This window comes from Oryzias latipes, chromosome 14 (genome assembly GCF_002234675.1).
Source record: "Oryzias latipes chromosome 14, ASM223467v1".
NCBI classification, from domain to species: Eukaryota; Metazoa; Chordata; class Actinopteri; order Beloniformes; family Adrianichthyidae; genus Oryzias; species Oryzias latipes.
Window position 1 is genome coordinate 11,140,554 of NC_019872.2, and position 17,969 is coordinate 11,158,522.

The 17,969-nt window shown below is 37.4% G+C and overlaps 2 protein-coding genes across 3 annotated transcripts; one reads left to right on the forward strand and one right to left on the reverse strand.

Annotated features, from left to right (window-relative positions):
- Positions 1-820: 820 nt before the first annotated feature.
- On the forward strand, positions 821-7,814 carry LOC101171514 (tyrosinase). 2 transcript variants are annotated; one of them, XM_020708815.2, is made up of 6 exons: positions 821-1,206; positions 1,575-2,339; positions 5,549-5,765; positions 6,457-6,604; positions 6,688-6,869; positions 6,939-7,814. In XM_020708815.2, exons 1-6 carry the CDS (start codon positions 1,189-1,191, stop codon positions 7,202-7,204), a joined length of 1,596 nt encoding a protein of 531 aa, XP_020564474.1. In that variant the 5' UTR covers positions 821-1,188; the 3' UTR covers positions 7,205-7,814. The 2 variants fall into 2 exon arrangements, with proteins under 2 accessions (XP_020564474.1, XP_011481638.1); XM_011483336.3 differs by lacking the exon at positions 821-1,206 and having other exon boundaries at positions 1,259-2,339.
- Positions 7,815-8,011: 197 nt separating this feature from the next.
- chordc1 (cysteine and histidine rich domain containing 1) lies at positions 8,012-17,875 on the reverse strand. Its single transcript, XM_023962744.1, has 11 exons — positions 17,679-17,875; positions 14,520-14,569; positions 14,388-14,444; positions 14,044-14,207; positions 13,605-13,705; positions 13,415-13,473; positions 9,970-10,040; positions 9,635-9,740; positions 9,395-9,514; positions 9,244-9,306; positions 8,012-9,013 (listed from the first exon to the last, which is right to left on the reverse strand). The coding sequence occupies exons 1-11, from the start codon at positions 17,740-17,742 to the stop codon at positions 8,846-8,848; spliced, it is 1,023 nt and encodes a 340-aa protein (XP_023818512.1). The 5' UTR covers positions 17,743-17,875; the 3' UTR covers positions 8,012-8,845.
- Positions 17,876-17,969: the final 94 nt, after the last annotated feature.

Below are 17,969 nucleotides of genomic sequence, written 5' to 3' on the forward strand. Positions count from 1 at the left end.
TTTAAACCTGAGGGGATTACGTGCTTGTCAGATGTTAAATAGAAAATACTTTGTTTAAAGTTTGCTTGGTATTTTGCACAATACAGGCATGTCGGAGGTCATCAGATAACAGACTGCATGGTTGTAAACAGTGTAAATGCAATTCCTCTGAGGAAACTTTAACTGCACTTTTAAGAGAGGATGGAAAAACAAAGCCTTACAGTACTTAAAAAAAATCTAAAATGTTTGGCTTTGGTGGATTATCAAAATAAAAAAATGATGCCAGATTTAAAAAAAAAAGAGTGATGACAATACATTTGATTTTTTTCAACTCTAGAAAAAGACATAATAGCATAGATAATTAAAGGACAAAAAAAATTAGAACAGCTTCACTGCAGTAAATATTAAAAACATGGTTGGGAAACGTTAAAAACAGATCTGGACTTCTTCTTCTAAACTCCTTGAAGTCTGAGGTGGATGTTTTTTCTTTTTTTTATTCACAGTAATGTGGTGTTTTCTTTTATATTTATTATCCTTTCTTCTGGTTTTAACAACGTTTTATAGTGTATCCTATTTTCTAATGAGTAGTGCACCTTTTTCTGGCAACATCTACTATAAATTGTCTGTTTTTAGTGACAAAATACTGTGGCCAAGTGTTTTTTTATTTTATTCCTTTTTTTTTTTGATTTTAACATATTTTAATTTTGTATCCTGGTTTTTAAATGACTATTTCAATTATATCTAGTAACAAAGGCATTTAGCAACAAATTCTGTTTGTATTGACCGAATGATGCACTTCTTTGTATTTGTACGCATTATATATTATGTTTTATTGTAAGTTTTACCGTGGCAAATTGTTGTTTTAGTGCAGAAATAGTGAAGGGACCTGAGCGGACTTTTTAAATAATAATAATTCTGTGATGCCACACCATTGCCATGGTAATTTTAGTACATCATGTCAAGAAAAGCTGTTTGCTTTTTGACTAGAGATCAGAAGTAAGGCCAAATCCTCATTACTGAAGTATGAACCCAGCATGTAATTACTGTAATTAATGTTTTTTTTAGCTGGAAAAGAGAAACCCATTTTTGTCCAAAAATTTACACCATGTCTGTGTAAATTTGACTTTTTTCATGGATATTTTCTCAATAATATAACAACTTTCCTAATTCTTTCATTATTGTAGGATTAACTGATGGATTCCTAGTTAAATGCCACCAATGGTTTTGGTAGGTACCATAAGTGTTTTTTCCGTCTAATTTAAAGAAAAAGCCATCTTTGTAGTAATTTGTCATAGCAATGTTTCTTGTGGGAGGAGTCTGTTGTGGGATTTCAGGCTAATTCCCCCCTCACAAGGTAAGCTTGAGGGTTTTGCAGCATGTGACTGCTTCAAAAAAATGGGTGGAGTGTGGGGGAGAGTAAGGAATTTAAGCCAAGAATTTATCACACATCCCACTTTCTCACTTGGTAGATTCTCTTTTTCTCCAGCTAATTTGTGCGTGACCGCTTCTGACTCTAGATCTTAACTCCCGCTGCTGTGATGTGGCTTTTAGAAGTCGTCATTTTTCTGCTGTGTCTGGTTCCCACCCATCAACAGTTTCCTCGTCTGTGCGCAACCCAAGAAGCCCTGCAGTCCAGGGAATGTTGCCCGCCTTGGCAAGGAGACGGCTCGGCTTGTGGGGCCAGATCAGGCAGGGGCTCGTGTGAAGATGTGAGCGTGTCAGACCAGCCAGATGGACCCCAGTACCCCTTCTCTGGGTTGGACGACCGTGAAAAATGGCCCTTAGTTTTCTTCAACAGAACTTGTCAGTGCACAGGAAACTTCATGGGCTTCAATTGTGCAGATTGTAAGTTTGGCTACTTTGGGGAGCGCTGTAGTGAAAGAAGAGAATCTCTCAGAAGAAATGTTTTCCACCTGACCAGAGCTGAGAGAAACAGGTTTGTGTCATACCTGAACTTGGCCAAGCAAACACTCAGCAGTGACTATGTTGTGGCGACAGGAACCTACAGGGAGATGCAGAATGGCTCCAACCCATTGTTTGCAAATGTTACCATCTATGATGTGTTTGTCTGGATGCATTATTATGTGTCCCGGAATGCACTCTTAGGCGGCCCGGGGAACGTTTGGGCCAACGTGGACTTTGCTCATTGGGCACCTGCCTTTTCTCCCTGGCACCGTGTTTACTTGCTGCACTGGGAGCATGAGATCAGGAAGCTGACTGGAGACACCACTTTCTCAATTCCGTATTGGGACTGGAGGGACGCCCAGGGCTGTGATGTGTGCACGGATGAACTGATGGGGAGCCGCAGTCCCCTGGATCCAAATCTCATCAGTCCAAGCTCTGTCTTCTCCTCTTGGAAGGTAAACACATAGGAAAGTCTTTTTTATGTGTGTTTATTTTCCAATTAGCAAAAAAGCAGCTGAGGTCTGACTTGTGGCTAATATTATTATCCTGTCAGTAGGTCATAAAAACAGTTTGGGAACGTGTGTGAAACCTATAAATACACACTTTAATAATTAATCATTTAAAATGGTTTCATTTTCAAGGACGTGAAAATCCCATTTTGGGATTTCAACAAATGTTTTTTGGTTTTATCTTTTTTTTTGAGAACCAGTTGAAGTTTTTCTGTTATACTGTTTTTCTTTCTTCCTAAATTGATTTAGGCTGTTCATCTGGTAGACCTGATCCACGTTCTGCAGGATTAGGCAGAGGTTGGGTTCAATCCCATTTGCCATTAGTGGTGTGGAGAAGGTTACAAACCCATCAAGAAGAGCTCTGTGTTGTTGGTTTTTTTATTATTAACAAATGTTTTGATGGTCTTGGCCTTCCTATCCAACAGACTTTCTTTTAAATCATGAACTCTTGCTTCTGGTGCTGTGCATTTGACTGTTCCAACAGTTAAAACCACAATAAATACAGAGGCCTTGTTCTATTACTATTGTCCTCATTTGTGGAATTGCCTCCCAGAGAACTTCAGGGCTGAAGAGACTAATGATTTTTCAAAAAAAGAGATAGAAACCAATGTTTTTATTTGAGCTTATAGCAGATATTCCCCGGGTTTTATTCTGTTTATTCTGGACCTTATATTATCTAGTTTTTCTTTTGTTTATTATTTTTTTTTTTTAGTTTACATATATTTATATATATATAAAAACGCCCCTCTCACCCTCTGCGGGTGGTTTCTCCTCCAAGCTCGGGTCCTCTACCAGAGGCCTGGGAGCTTGAGGATCCTGTGCAGTATCTTAGCTGTTCCTAGCACTGCGCTTTTCTGGACTGAGAGGTCTGAGGTCTTTCCAGGTATCTGTTGTAGCCACTCCTCCAGCTTGGGGGTTACTGCCCCAAGTGCTCCAATTACCACAGGCACCACTGTCACCTTCACTTTCCATGCTTTCTCCAGTTCTTCTCTGAGTCCCTGGTATTTCTCCAGTTTCTCATGTTCCTTCTTCCTGATGTTTCCATCGCTTGGCACTGCCACATCCACCACAACGGCTTTCCTTTGTTCTTTATCCACAACTTTACCATCCTATCAGTCTGGATTTGGAAGTCCCACAGGATCTTTCCCCTCTGATTCTCTACCAGCTTCGGAGGTGTTTCCCATTTTGACCTTGGGGTTTCCAGTTCATATTCTGCACACATGTTCCTGTATATTATTCCAGCCACTTGATTGTGGCGCTCCATGTATGCTTTACCTGCGTGCTTCCAGTAGGGCAGCCATTTCTAGCCATTATTATCATTGTTTAAATATATTTTTAAATGTTAACTCAAATTGAACTTTTTACCTTTTCAGAAACAGCTCTGTGTTTTTTCATCTGCTTTAAATCCCTAGCTAGGATGAGGGAGTTTTACAACACACTGTCCTTAGCTGATAAGGAATACTGTTTGAACTGAAAACCTTCCCGAATGACTAATTATAGGACAGCCCATAATAAACTTTTCAGTTTCTTATTTTGATTGGAAATTGTAACCTCCTACTTGGATTCTGAATAAAAGGAGCACGGGTGAAGCATTCCTCTGAGAGAAAGAGAAGGGTGCTGGAAGACCTCCGTCACAGCTTCTTCTTTTCCTTTGTGTACAAGAAACGTACGGTACTTGCTGTTGTGGATTGTGGTTTCTCATTGTTTCTCTTTATTTTCTAGATGCATTTACCTGAAAGTTTATAATGTTTGACAGAGGCTGCAGACCAGACTCAGTTCACATCTTTGTGAAATCTTTCATGCCCACTTACATCAGTCCTAGTTGTTCATATTGGCTAGGTTTATTCCTAATCTTTGTTTTTACATTTTAAACGTTTACCTCCAGTGCTTTTCTCATTGGGGTCCTCCACACCACAGACCATGGTTGGTTGCTATAGAGATTATTCTTGTTTAGGTGGTTGGAGGCCCTGCAACCATAGGGATACGACCTTGGTTTACCTTGATCAGGGTGGCTCTTGGGGTGACTCCGTCTGTGACTTCGGGTGGAATAGTTCCTGGACCGAACAAATCCCCAAGATATTGCTTCGTTACCTTAAGTACTAGAGGTTCAAACTTGTGTTAATGCAGCAGGGAGTGAGGATGGATTGTTTTTTATGCATTGTGTGCTTTTTGTGCTGCTTGTGTGACAAAATTGTGTCATAAAAATGGCTGGATTAGATTAAAAACATCTTACTTCCTAAAAATTCTCTTTTTGTTCTTATAAAATGTAAAAGAGAACATAAAGGATGCTTAAAGAGGGACCTTTCAACTTTTTTGGTGGGTTTACACAAGTTGAGTGGCACTATTAAAAGTAACACCTCAAAACAGTAAATATATCACAATAACATGTTACACTTTAAAAAGCTAAACATTTTGATCAAAGCAGCAAGACGACGGGGCATTTGAAGATTAAAAAAAAAAGTCTTTTTTTTATTTGTTTCTGATCACTTTAAACTTTTACCAGTATAAATACATGTGGACTTAAATTACAAAACTATTTTTCCAGGCACCCTTTATAGAATCAAACACAATTTTTTTCTATTTTTTTCACAGTTGTGGTTTTTAGCTTTGAAATATATTGTTCGAAACAAATAGAAAGAATTATAACATAATTGTGAAATCCCTTGGAATAAATCCTTGAAACGTTGTAGTTTAGTGGAGCTTCGCCTTTTATTTTAGACATTTTCACATTGTTTTGACCTTGTCTTTGCTTTTCTTTTGGATGTATACATTTTTGTTTTGTTTTTACATATTTGAGCTTAGATACATCAAAACTGATTAGTTAAAAAAAGAAACAATTTAATTTCAGAATTGTGTCTTTTGTGCACTTTCAGGTTCATTATGGAATTACCGTGTAGTATAATTAAAAATGTCTGTAAAGAAAAAAATACTAAATGGTAAAGTAGTTAAAAAAATGCTCATAAAGGCCCCAAACTAAGTGTTAAGAAAGTTCCTCTTGAGTAATACAGGGCTTACATAATTTTGACAGAGTGATATTGTAAGGTAAGAAATTACACAGCTAGCAATGCCTTCACTTACCATTTTCCCAACTACTTTTCACTGATTTTGTTTGTTCTATTTATTATTCTATTGCTTGTTCTTTGCTCGGTCTAAAGGTCCTGTGCTCCCAAGCTGAGGAATACAACAACAGAGGAGTACTGTGTGATGCCAGGGAGGAAGGCCCAGTGCAGCGTAACCCTGGAAACCATGACCGTAATTTGGTAGCGCGAATACCAACTTCAGCAGAGGTGGAGTTCACCCTCAGTCTTCCCAACTATGACACCGAACCGATGGACCGCACTGCCAACATGAGCTTCAGGAACACTCTGGAAGGTCTGATCCATGCAGCCACAACTAAACGACCCTTAACACTAATATTCAACAATGTGCCAGCTGGTGATCCTTTATTTCATGTTATCTCGTGACCATTTCAGGCTTCTTAAGTAGAGTATTGAAATTCCATTCTTATTTCAAAACATAATGATGCTACTTGCACTTGTTTCAGAAATGGCATCACTGTCGTCCTATGATGTCAATTTTTTTTGCAAAAATCAGTAATACAGATTGAAACCAAACATGCACTGAATCCCTTTTACTAGTACTTCTAGTACTAAAGTATTCTTTTCACATAACACGAGGAATCGGCTCTGTTCCAGCAGTTTCTCCTCTGACTGGAAAAGCTCCCGTACTTCTGAAAAAAAAGAAAGAAAAAAAGCCTGAAGGAGCCCGGTCCAAAGTTTTAAATCCCCCAGGGTGGAAGGCGGTACAATAATGAAGCTATTCACAAAGACTGGGCTCATCATTGATGAGCCTCAGATGGTGGAGCCCTGAACACACAGCCACTTTGCACCTTCATGAGACCCAAGCATCTCACATGATGGCAGGGTGAGGAATAGGCCTTCATGTGACCCGAAACAGTTCAAATCCTCCACATGATGCTAAAACTTTCTTGAAAACGTATACTCATTTTCCCAAAATAAAGTTAGTTTTCTAGATCCTTAACTGGATACACGTCTCTCTGCAGGATTTGGGGATCCCCAAACTGGGTTGGGTAGCAGTTCTCGTCTGGGTATGCATGCCGCTCTGCACGTATTCATGAATGGATCCATGTCCTCGGTGCAGGGTTCTGCAAACGACCCCATATTTCTTCTTCACCATGCTTTTGTCGACAGGTGAGTTCTGTAGAAAAATATTTTGGAATCAGAAATTAGTGGTTTAGCCTAACAGGGTCATTTTCTTTCTTTTTGCTTCAAAGTATTTATGAGCAATGGCTCAGGAGGCATAATCCAGATCCATCCCAGTATCCACAGGCCAATGCTCCTATAGGGCATAATGGTGACTACTACATGGCACCATTCATACCTCTCCATCAAAATAAAGAGTATTTTATTTCCAGCAAAGACCTTGGATATGAGTACTCTCACCTGCTAGATACTAGTAAGTTCCTGCCTAGATCAAAATTAATTATTTTCCACTTTTGCATAACTTTAACTCTCATCTTTTCAGACCAGAGACTTTCAGAATCCTTGCGCCCCTACCTGGAGGAGCTGCGTGAAACGTGGCCCTGGATGCTGTGTGCAGCCCTTTGCGGCGTGATCGTGACAATGGCTGTCGCTGTTGCTGTTCAAATTGTGAAACAAAGATACAGAGGATCATCTTGGCCTCAAGGGAGGAGCTGGAGAGGTGGATTTGTTCTCCCGGAAAGACAGCCTTTAATCCGCAGCGATGAAAAAAGCAACATCAACCACCCAAACTACCAAACGGCCATGTGAAGACTTCATTCCAATGCTAAAGATTTTTCATTCCAGCTTTGTGAATTATAAAGGATAGACCTTAGGTACAAAGTCTGTAATTACTGGCTTTTTAAGACACTGTGAAGGAACCTCAGATGGAAAATTCTGCATTAAAACCTGAGCATTTTCACCCCAAAATCCTACAACTTTAGAAATTCTCTCCATTGAAACGCGGTACGATATTTGCAGCTTGGAAAAAGACATTTGCAACCTGACAAAAATGTGACTGCCCGTGATAGGAGGTTCTCAAAGGAATCCAAAATGAAAGATGTTAAGAAATTAAGATCTGATACTTGTACAGCATTAGCATGACTAACTTCAGTTACATCACTGTGAACAAAAAACTACTTAAGGGGGTTTGTACCATTTATTTTTCACTTGAAATCAACATTTATGTGTATGACTTTGGGTAAAGTAGCCAAAAATTACACCCAAATACTATATGAAAGTACTTAAGTAGAAAGTCATTATTACTTAAAAATAAAAATGTAACAGAAACAACTCTCAGGTACTAAATATTTGTTGCTTGGAACCTCAGAACACAATGTAATTTCTTATGTCCACATTAAATAAAAAAATTAATAAAAGGTTTTGTCTTCCCGGCAACATCCTTGACATGATGAGTAATTTGTAAAATATTAATAGATACTTTTTTTGGGGGGTAAAAATCTACATATATAAACATTTTTGCTGTAAAAAAACAAATTTTGGGAGGTTATTTTCTTCTTTAGAGTAACTAAAGATTTATTAGACCCAAAGTTGTAAACAAATGCTTCACAAACCATATGGATGTTACAGTTTTGTTTATTTTTGGTGAAAATAAACAACTTCTTTAATAGTTTTACCCTCATCCGGATCAAATGAAGCCAGAGAAATGACATACATTCCAGGGCAAGACACATGCTCTCTTGAGTATCATTTCATAATACAATACATTGTTCAAAATACTTAGTATTCAGTTGGCATTCCCAGATGTTCTAGCATATTCTGATTGAAACCATACTAAATTGTACTGAATGAAATAGTGATGAGGTTCAAAAAGCAAAAGTGTAAAAAACTCGTCTTAAATTTCAAAAAAAGTGGATGCCTAATAACTGAAGCATGTTTTGAAAATGTAAGTAATTCAAACTTTTAATTTAAGGTGCAGAGCAGCTCTGTTATACAGGACCATTTGTGAGCAGCATTTACTCACCTCTGACTGGATGAAAAAAAAATCTAAGGATGGAATGAAAACATACAAATGGAATGACAACTAATCGTTGATGAAAAGAGCAAACAATAAGTTACGACTCTGGTTCACTATGATCAGATGCAAACAGGCGACATGAAGAAGGGCTGCCTGACTGTTGTTGAGCTGTGCAAGGTTGTTTTCCACTGGGACTTCAGAGCAAACATACAGGTGAGTTCTAATCCCATAAGAATAAAGATTGACCAATTCTGCCATTTTTTCATTGTAAAAATGCGTACATGTATAGTTGAGAAATACTTACACTTCAAAACAATAACACATAGAAGCTCAGAATAATGATAATGGGAGCAAACAGTGAATGCTAAAAAAATAGAAGAGACTTTTTCAAGAGGCAAACGACATGGTGGGACATGAAGCCTTTGATTGGAAAGCTAATCATCTTCATCCCCACTATCTTCTTGAACCTTCTCTGTCTCCTTGGGAGGGCTGACAGGCGGGGGCAGGTCCAGACGAGCCCAGGACATCGGCTCAGACTTTTTCATGGCTATCTCGATCTTAGCTGCCATCATGTTCACTACACTTTTGCTGACGTCTATCACCTAAAGTCACATAAATACAAAAAAAAATTCATCAAATGAAGATATAAGTCATTCTTGTTTTTTTAAAGCTACTACAAAGGGAGAACCTCTTAAAAAGTCCTTTGATGTATCGTTTTAAATGATTTAGTATGCTACCTTATTTAAAATAAATGATGCGTTGAAACATTAAAGTAACTTACAAAATCAGCATAAGCTTTTTTTTTTTTTTACATAATAAAAACAGTACTTACTCCCCACAGGCTAATGTTCTGCTTAAATTCCTTCTCTCCTTCAAATATAACATGAATGTTGACCTGAAAGAAGATTAAAATAAAACATTAGACTGGCAAGAACTGATACATAACTGCTTTATGTGACATCTGATGAAGGAGTTTCTCTCACAGTGGTGCTGTTGGCTTCCACATAGCACAACTCTGGGACAGCATTTTTGGCGTAAATAGAAATGATGACCTGCGCCCCCGTCTGGTGCCAATCAAAGCGACAAGGGACCACCTTGGTTCCCTGGACAGAAAGCAAGCCCTTCCGTTAAAGCACACACCACTAGATGGCTCTCCAACTATAACTTTTTCCAGACTGATTTGAGCAGAAACCTATCATCTGCTGTCAAGGCTGCTAACCTACCATGTTTTTTTTCTTCCATAGATGAGCCCCCTTGGTACAGCCCTCTTGGGAAAGAAAAGTGTTGAAGTCTGAAGTTTTCCTCTTACAGCAGCTCCAGTATTTCATCCTTCAGACATGGGATAGACATTAAAACTTGATGGATCTTTCAGAAAGGCAATAAACTGGCACTCAAGTGAAGCAGTAAACTAAAATAAGAGTAAAATATGACTTTTATTCACCAACTATTGGCGGTAAGCATAGAAAACTGCAGTTTCATGACGATCTGCCATTCTTTGATTCTGACAGGAAAAGGGGTTTTACACTAGAAGGTTAAACACATTAGCAGTAATACCGACCCTTCGTGGAAGATGGGGACTCCAGAGTGGTATGAGCAGATATCAGAGTCACTTTCTGGTCCTTCAAAAGTCTGAAAGAGATAAAAAAACAAAAACAAATATGACACAGAATGCAAAAAAAAAAAACAACACAATTTTTATTCAATCGCATCTGGCAAAAGAATTTTTATCTATGCTATATACTTTGGGAAAATATTTGCAGCAAAAATTATGAATGAAGCTTGCATGGCAGAAAAAAATATAGAAGAAAATTTTAAAAAGTGTGCATCATTCCTTATATTTATTCATAAAGTTATCATTTTACACTTTAACATAGTGCCACAATCTTTGCAAACTCCAGGATGTCAAGGAAACATAAATATACATTTTTTTCTTGAACTTGCAGTGTCCTAACAGTGAAGTTCTCTGGTCAGTTTGAACCGTCCTGCTTGTTTCCAACTCCAGCTTGAAACGAGCATTTGTTTTGAAGCAATTGCTGGAAGAGCGTGCCAAGATAAAGTATACAAGGCCAGGACTCTGACAATAACAGAACACTGTAGCACAGTGCTCAGCAAAGATGGAGACTGCATCCCGTAAATCTTCTTTTCCCTTTTAAGTTTGCCTTTCATTTGCTCCTAGATTTACCTTTTCTTTGCTGCTTCAGCGTTCCCAGCACCATAAAACATGTTTTGTTATACAGACAGTGGTTTTGACTAACAGTCTTAACAATGACTTTTATGTTTTGCACTGTAATATTAAAATGTCGCAGTATTTTTTAAGACTAATGTGAGATGATAAACCTGAAGTACTGTAAGAAGAGTATAAGTAATTGCTACTTGATGTCTGCAGGGCTCGTCTCATACTTGAATTTTTTCTCAGTGAAGTTTCTTTTCATCCATTTTTTTTTAATTAAACTTTGCAATTTCAATAACTAAAAAACCATAAGGCTGTGGTCTGCTGAACAGGTCTCATATTTGAGCAGTAAAGTCGTGAAATGTTCAGTGGGTTATGCTTAATAAATCCCAGTTCTTCTTTACAGCATTCCTTTTGAGTCTCACAAAGGGAAACCAATTTCTTTGGGGACCTCGTCAGACGTTCAAATACCACCAAGTCTGAGTGCTTGGCGCTAATGACATGTATATAAGGAGGGGCAATGGACCCTCGTCCTGAATAGAGGGGAGTCCTACACCCACCAGCCTAATTTCTCTAGCTAGGAGGGTGGTCTGATGAGCCACTAGTTGATGCCACTCAGATAACTGAGGTACTATGCAAACCCCAGAGTTCTCTTTCATAGCATGAGTTGCGTGTCTCACCAAGGGGGAGAAATCATGACTATTGGATGTGCTGTAGATGTATTCAAGTGATGTCTTGGGCAAAGGGCCTTTCTTCTGAGCTCACACTGAGAATAGAATATGCAAAGGCTGGAGCCGTGGCCAATTCACCCCATGGCAAAGCGGGCTGCACACATTCAGAATAAAAACCCTAATAAAAAGAGCCCCCCCCCACCCAAAGTCACCGGTGCTGTTGTTGAAGACCAGTGTTACTATATGGCAAAACAAAGATTCTCACAATGCACCGGGAAGGCTACTGTTTGGATACAGGCCCTGATCTGACACGATGTGTGCAAATGAAGAGGCTTTCTGGCAATCAATGGGGGGGGGGGGGGGGGGGGGGGGGATACATTTATCCAAAAATATTCAGCTCTGTTGGAAATAAAGGTTTGGTCAGGATACAAACTAAACTGAGTATAACCACAGAAAAGTTAGTGCACCCTGGGTTCATTTACAGCACATTAGTTTTACTCATGGATAACAACAAAGCTATCTTTGCAGAATAAAGTTTCCACTTTTTAAATGATTCAAAGGGAGAACAAGAGCATGCATCTAAAACTGTGGAAAAATCCTCAAACCGGTACTTTCTGCTACTTGCCTAAATGTGGATCAATTTAAAAGTTCACTGCTCAAAAAAGTGACACACTAAAGGGGAGCCAGACAAAAATCACAGTTAAGATTGAAATAGACTGCCTTTGATTTCCCTCTTAAACTCTCAAACGAAGGCCATTTGTGCTGTTGGAAATAAAGGTATTTTCATCCCATCATCAGACAACATCACCCCACTGGAGCAAATACGTCTGTCTGACAAGGGGGCTAAAGCATTCTGCTGAATTAATAGCATGCTTCATATATTCCGTGTCGGGAGGAAAACCTGTTGCCGTGGCAACGTGCTGGGGCAAAACTTTGGGCCATCTTCATCGGCATTGGGAATAACTAGTACACAAGTTAGTTGTAGGTGATGTCTGAGCTACTGACAAGGTCACATAAGGGCCGTTACCCATAGAAAGACACATAAACACAACTAACGAGAGCTGTACTTGATTCTACCCCACTATTATATGCAAAGTTTCATTTTTTTATTTTGTATAATTACAACAATTTGATTTTAAGGCAAAGCTAAATTACTTTGTAATGTATGTAGACCTGACAAACAAATAAATGTTCAGTTCTTGGAACAAGATCCTGAACTTCAAGTCTTCAAAAGGGCCAATAAAGTGTAACTGATAAAGTAGTGAGCATTTGAATGTAAGGATAAAAGTTCAGAGCATTCTTTTATTTTTTTTTATGAAATTGTCTTTTTAGTTAGAAACTTGCCTTGATACTAAAGGAACTCTAACTGATGACAGGACTAGCAAGCAGGCATCTGTGAAAAGACGAAGGAATTTAGTAAATGTCTAATTATGTAAATCACCTCAAAACTGTTGCCAAACGTATAAAAGAACATTTTCCTCAAAATGTATGCTCTAATCTTACAGCTTCTGCTCGCCAAGCTTGGGTGCTAAACTTCTGATTTTTATTTATACGTATCCAGAAAGAGTATTGAGTATTGAGGTCTTTGGGATGCATTTCAAAGAAGCAGCTTAAAGCATCATGGTGTTTCCCACATCCTACGACTCATCTACATATTTTTAAAATATTTTTGTGTCATTTCTGATCTTGCGTGACGGCCAAATGTGACACTGATATGCAGTAGTTTAATCTTTGTTTTTCTCACCCGAGTTGATACCTGGCTCAAAATTGTACGGCTGCATGGCTCTAATCTTGCTCTCCATTTTATTTGCCCCGGTAATGTTGGGTTGGGGGTGTGAGGGGCTGTAAGCTAGCAGGAGAGCGTGTAAACAGATGGTGGACAGGAAGGGCTTGCTCGGTGTCCTACAGTTACACCCACAACTTAGAGGCAAATTTTTAATAGACCACTGCTGCTCTGCAGAAACTATGTCCTAGAAAACAATACAGGTTTTTGATTTGAGCTAAAAACAGCATCATCATAACAAAAAAAGCACTAAGGACGCTTTTAAATGAGCTCAAAAGATAATTGAAGTGGGTCTTAAAAGTGTCAAATTGTACAAAATTACAAACAAAAAATTCTGAAATATTCACACACAAAAAACAGTATGCTCTAATTCACTTACTTTTGTACATCCTCCATTTTTACAAGAGGTACCAATTTTGAGCTCCTCTTCATCTTCTTCTATAATGTGACAAGACACAAAAAAAATCAAAGGGGAGAGGTAAGAATAGACAGAGTAAAACAATATCTTTGTGAAATGAAAAGAAAGTATTAAAACTCAAGTAAGGAGTAAAAAAAGTATTCCCTGATACCTTTTTTCTCTGTTGTATTTTCAGACAGTTTTAGCTTTTCAAGTGCCTGCTTTAGAGAAGCAGAAACTTTATGCTGTACTCTCACCATCGGCTCATCGGCACTGTAAGATGAAAAAACATACATTTTAAAAACGTGGATGATACATTATTAGAAAGTAAAAACTATTTGGAAGATTTTGTCGACAGAAAACCAACAATTCTATTGAAGAAAAATATAGTGAACGCTCAACAATGTACTTTCAAGAATTCAGTTTATTCCGTGTAAAATGTGTTGTTGAGACTACTTAATATATGACAAAAAAATACTTAATGTTTCTTTGTGCTGTAACCAAAGAAAATCAACATTCCAAACATTTGAACTTGATGGCTTTTAAACACAGTCTAGATATATATACAGTGTCCTGCTTCAAATAAACTGGTAAAACTTCCTGAAACCAACCTTGGTCGGAGTATTGCCTCCTGAGGTTTTGGTGCAGAGATGATGTACTCATTGAACTTCGGTTTTTGGTCTTCTAAATCTTTTGCCTTTTCTCCTGACGATTTCACTTCTGGTTTCACCGGCTCAGGGGGCTTCTCTTTGTTGTGGGGACCTTTTGTACAACCCTGCAAGAAGACAGTTCCTTACTGACAAGCTATAGTTGTGCAGGCCAACACCACCAAAAAAATGTGGCAATCAATTATTTTCTTCTTTTTTTTTTTTTTTTTTAAATCAACCAACACATTCCGGAGACACGACTGCTGCAATGTACAAGACAGTGAAAAGAGAGAAAACAGAAAACTCACAGCAATGCTGAGAAAGTCAGAGAAGTCGGTGGTTCTTCTCTTACAGCAGGACCATCCCTGAGAGGATTTTACAGAGACGTTAGTGCTGACCACGAAAGATGATCAAATCTGTGTGTTTTCAAACTATTTTACCTTCAAGGCATCATGGAACACCGGGACTCCTGGGTGATACGTGCAGCCATCTGTAAAAAAAAACAAGAAAAACACATAAGACTAAGGGAATATGGGGAAAAAAACGGTTACAAGTTCATCAAAAATATTTACTGTTCAGTGACTTTTTTTTCAAACCCCCCCCCCCCCGAGGCAAAAAAAAAAAACCCAGAAATGCTCAGTCATTTTTGCACTTTTCCTCTTAAGGTGAACCAGAAAAACAAAACATAACGTCCACATGTAATTATTTTCTTATAAAACTTAAGTCAACAATGTTAGAAACTATTTTCACAAGTTACAAAAAAACCTAACAAATAAAATATGAAAACTAATACTGAAGTCCTAGTCCTGGTAATTTAAGAAATCTGACTAATAAAAAAAACTATTGAATGTCATGATTTCACTCAATTCCCGTGTTTAAAGCTAACATGCCTATAATTAATACATTTTAGAGAAAGTTAATTAAAAAAGGACCATCAGAGCATAATTTTTAAAGTCTTTGCAAATACAACTTTTACAAACACCATTTACCTTGTCTTTATTAAAACATACTGCATTAGTGGGTTCTTTTTAGACGTGGTCTGACAGCACTGCACTGAATTACAAAACACAAAATAAGAAGAAACAATAAAAAGACTGGTGAACACCACAGGGGTATAAATCATTTTGTGTGAAGCGTAACCCAAGCTGAGCCTTTTCCGTGCTACTGCCACAGATACATCTCTTAGATATCCCTAAAGGTAATTATAATATACTCTACAGTTATGAAAAAAAGCATCCTATTAAAATGGAAATTAAATTTGACTCTTGCATCGAATGTCTGGCAACGTTGGACCACTTGAAGACAGAGACGGATCATTCTACAGAAAAGAAATCAAGGAATGATTTAGTTAGCGTCGAGGGAGCTCAAGACTAGAGAGCCACCTTGACAGTTCAATTACACTCCAATCAGTAGCTTTACCTTAGCAATAGTACGAAAAACAAACTTAAAACTATATATGACTGCATCAAAAAAAGCAACGTTTACAATAGAAATGTATCCAGACGTACAAAAAAACAACCACCTTATAATTTTACAAGGTTGCTCTACATTAAAAACTACTATTGAATGTTTTACTATTTTAGCGTGACTAAAGAATGTGAATTCTGTTGCTATAAATAACAAACCATAATTAAAAAAATATTTTTGTCAAGGTGGAAATCTTTATACAAGTTTTTGCTAGAATCAAGGGGAGATATATGAACAAAATAAAAGGAAACCAGACAAACACGTTTTGTTTCTTTTATCTCCTTTACAATTTTCAGCTCTTCTCAAGAGAGAGAAAAAATGTTTTGTGAAAAACTACAATCTTTAGCTTGCAAATCACAGAAACAGTTAAAGAAATGTGGCATTCTTAAAATGTTAAAATTCAAAATAAACTTTATAGGACAACTTATCAAGCCACAATGTACACATTAATCAGACTAATGTGATTTAAACCATCTGCAATACGTTGGTCACCGAAACAGGTCATTATCAATGTGAGAAAGCTACAATTTTATCTTTAATACCAATGTATGTTTTGCTAATATGCTGCAGAAAAGGCATGTATATTTATTTCTTTTTATATAATCACAAGCTTGTATTGTATTGGTTATTACACAATTTAAGCTGCAAAAACCTCAGAATGCTTTAAACTCCAACTTTACTTTTAATGATTATTTTTTTAATAGTTTTGCTATTTTTCCAGATGTCCTGATTCCTTTGTTTGACAGTCGATGGCATCTAGAATATTCTGATGGATTCTAGAAATGTGTTTTGAACAGTAAATTCACATTTGATCGTAAAGATATAAATAATTTTCTTAACAAAAAAATAAGATAGAGTTTAATTATAAAGAAGTCCAAAAGTCTTGATGTTTAAAAACACGATGCGCAGTAATAAATAGGGGTGTAATTATTTTTTTTTAATAACAATTCGATTATATGTGGAATATATGTAATTGGCCATGTGATTCAAGGTGAATGTTTGTTCATTTTGAACTATCCGATACACTGGCCTAAAAATCGATCCAGGACATCTTTAGCCATAAATTCCACCTGTGTGACTCAGAGTTAATACCTGGGTACTGAACAGTGCAGTGGAAGTTTTCCAGATTTTATTTATTTTTGCAAGATAATCAAGTATAAATTAAATATGTGTACAAACAAATAAAAAAACAGGAATTAATAGCAAATCCATTCACATTTTAGTTGTATAAAGTTCAGTCCACTGTTGATTTTCCATATCCAAATAATCCAAAGGGAACATTACTAGAACATTCTACCACACTTGATCGTATTTACGTTTTATTAAGATAAACCTACTGTACATCAATCCGAATGGTATCTTCCAATATTAATATATAATTGATTTATTTCATTTTGAAACAGTTTTATAATGAAAAATCGATTTGACTAACAACTTGCCTCAGACAGATCCATCAGGATTGTTAGGAATCGTACAGATTTTTAAAGTGTAATAATCACTTTGTAAAACAATCAAACAATACTCTGTAGTTACACATAATATCCGCTGAACAATAATAATACATGACTGAAAATTAAACAGTACATGATGCAACTTACTAAAAGCTTAATTCGAGAAAACGAGCAACTAAAGTGTTTGAACTAGACTTCACAACCTACAACATGAACATCTGTTGTTGTGTTCGCAAACCTGCTAGTGCTAAACAAACCCAGTCTGTATTTGTTATACTTTTAACACAGGTCAATAAAAAAAAACAAAAAAACAACAACAATTAAGATCTGTGTGAATTAAAGAAGTAGAGTTGGGTGTTTATTAAAGTTTTGTCGGTCTTTGAATCTGGTCTTGGAGGAAGAAGCCTAGCTAGTAGTAGTACGATGCTAACATGCTAACCAGTCAAAGTTAGCTTGCTGATGTAAATTAAAAGGCAGTTACAAAACTAAGCATTATGGAGAACTATGTTTGTAATTTTCATGAGACAAATTAAAACACCGTTAGGGTTAGAAACCTAATATAATGTTAGTTGTAGGGCAACGGCGGGTCTAGTACTTCCCGTAGAAATTTCCAGATCACCAGTTAGCCTGCTAGATTGATTCTAGAAACATCCCCATCAACCAAACGTGAATCCCACTCACCTTCAGGGTTGTTTTCTGGGTCAAATCGCTGTCCGCATCCTTTATTATAACACAAAACAGACATGGTGGCAGATGAAGCAAGTTTAAGAAGTGACCGGACTTCCAACTAAACTAACAAATGGGAGATGAGAAGCCGCCGCAACCGTTCAGATGTTGAGCGTGACGTTGCTCTCACTTCCGGGTCTTGTCGTCAACTCTCGGTAAATTTCGGAGCATGCCCGCCTCCTTCATTAAGTGAGCGCACCGTGGTCCTAAACCAACGTCAAGTGATGCAGACCGCTTCTAAACTTG

Excerpts from the sequence above, each read along its gene's own strand:
- chordc1 (XM_023962744.1), bottom strand. The coding sequence starts at position 17,742 with ATGTCTGTTTTGTGTTATAATAAAGGATGCGGACAGCGATTTGACCCA. Across the intron at positions 14,570-17,678 it reads CCCAGAAAACAACCCTGAAG|ATGGCTGCACGTATCACCCA; the intron begins GTGAGTGGGATT and ends TTTTTTTTACAG. Across the intron at positions 13,474-13,604 it reads AAATACAACAGAGAAAAAAG|AAGAAGATGAAGAGGAGCTC; the intron begins GTATCAGGGAAT and ends GTCACATTATAG.
- LOC101171514 (XM_011483336.3), top strand. The coding sequence starts at position 1,518 with ATGTGGCTTTTAGAAGTCGTCATTTTTCTGCTGTGTCTGGTTCCCACC. Across the intron at positions 5,766-6,456 it reads CTTCAGGAACACTCTGGAAG|GATTTGGGGATCCCCAAACT; the intron begins GTCTGATCCATG and ends GTCTCTCTGCAG. Across the intron at positions 6,870-6,938 it reads CTCTCACCTGCTAGATACTA|ACCAGAGACTTTCAGAATCC; the intron begins GTAAGTTCCTGC and ends TCATCTTTTCAG.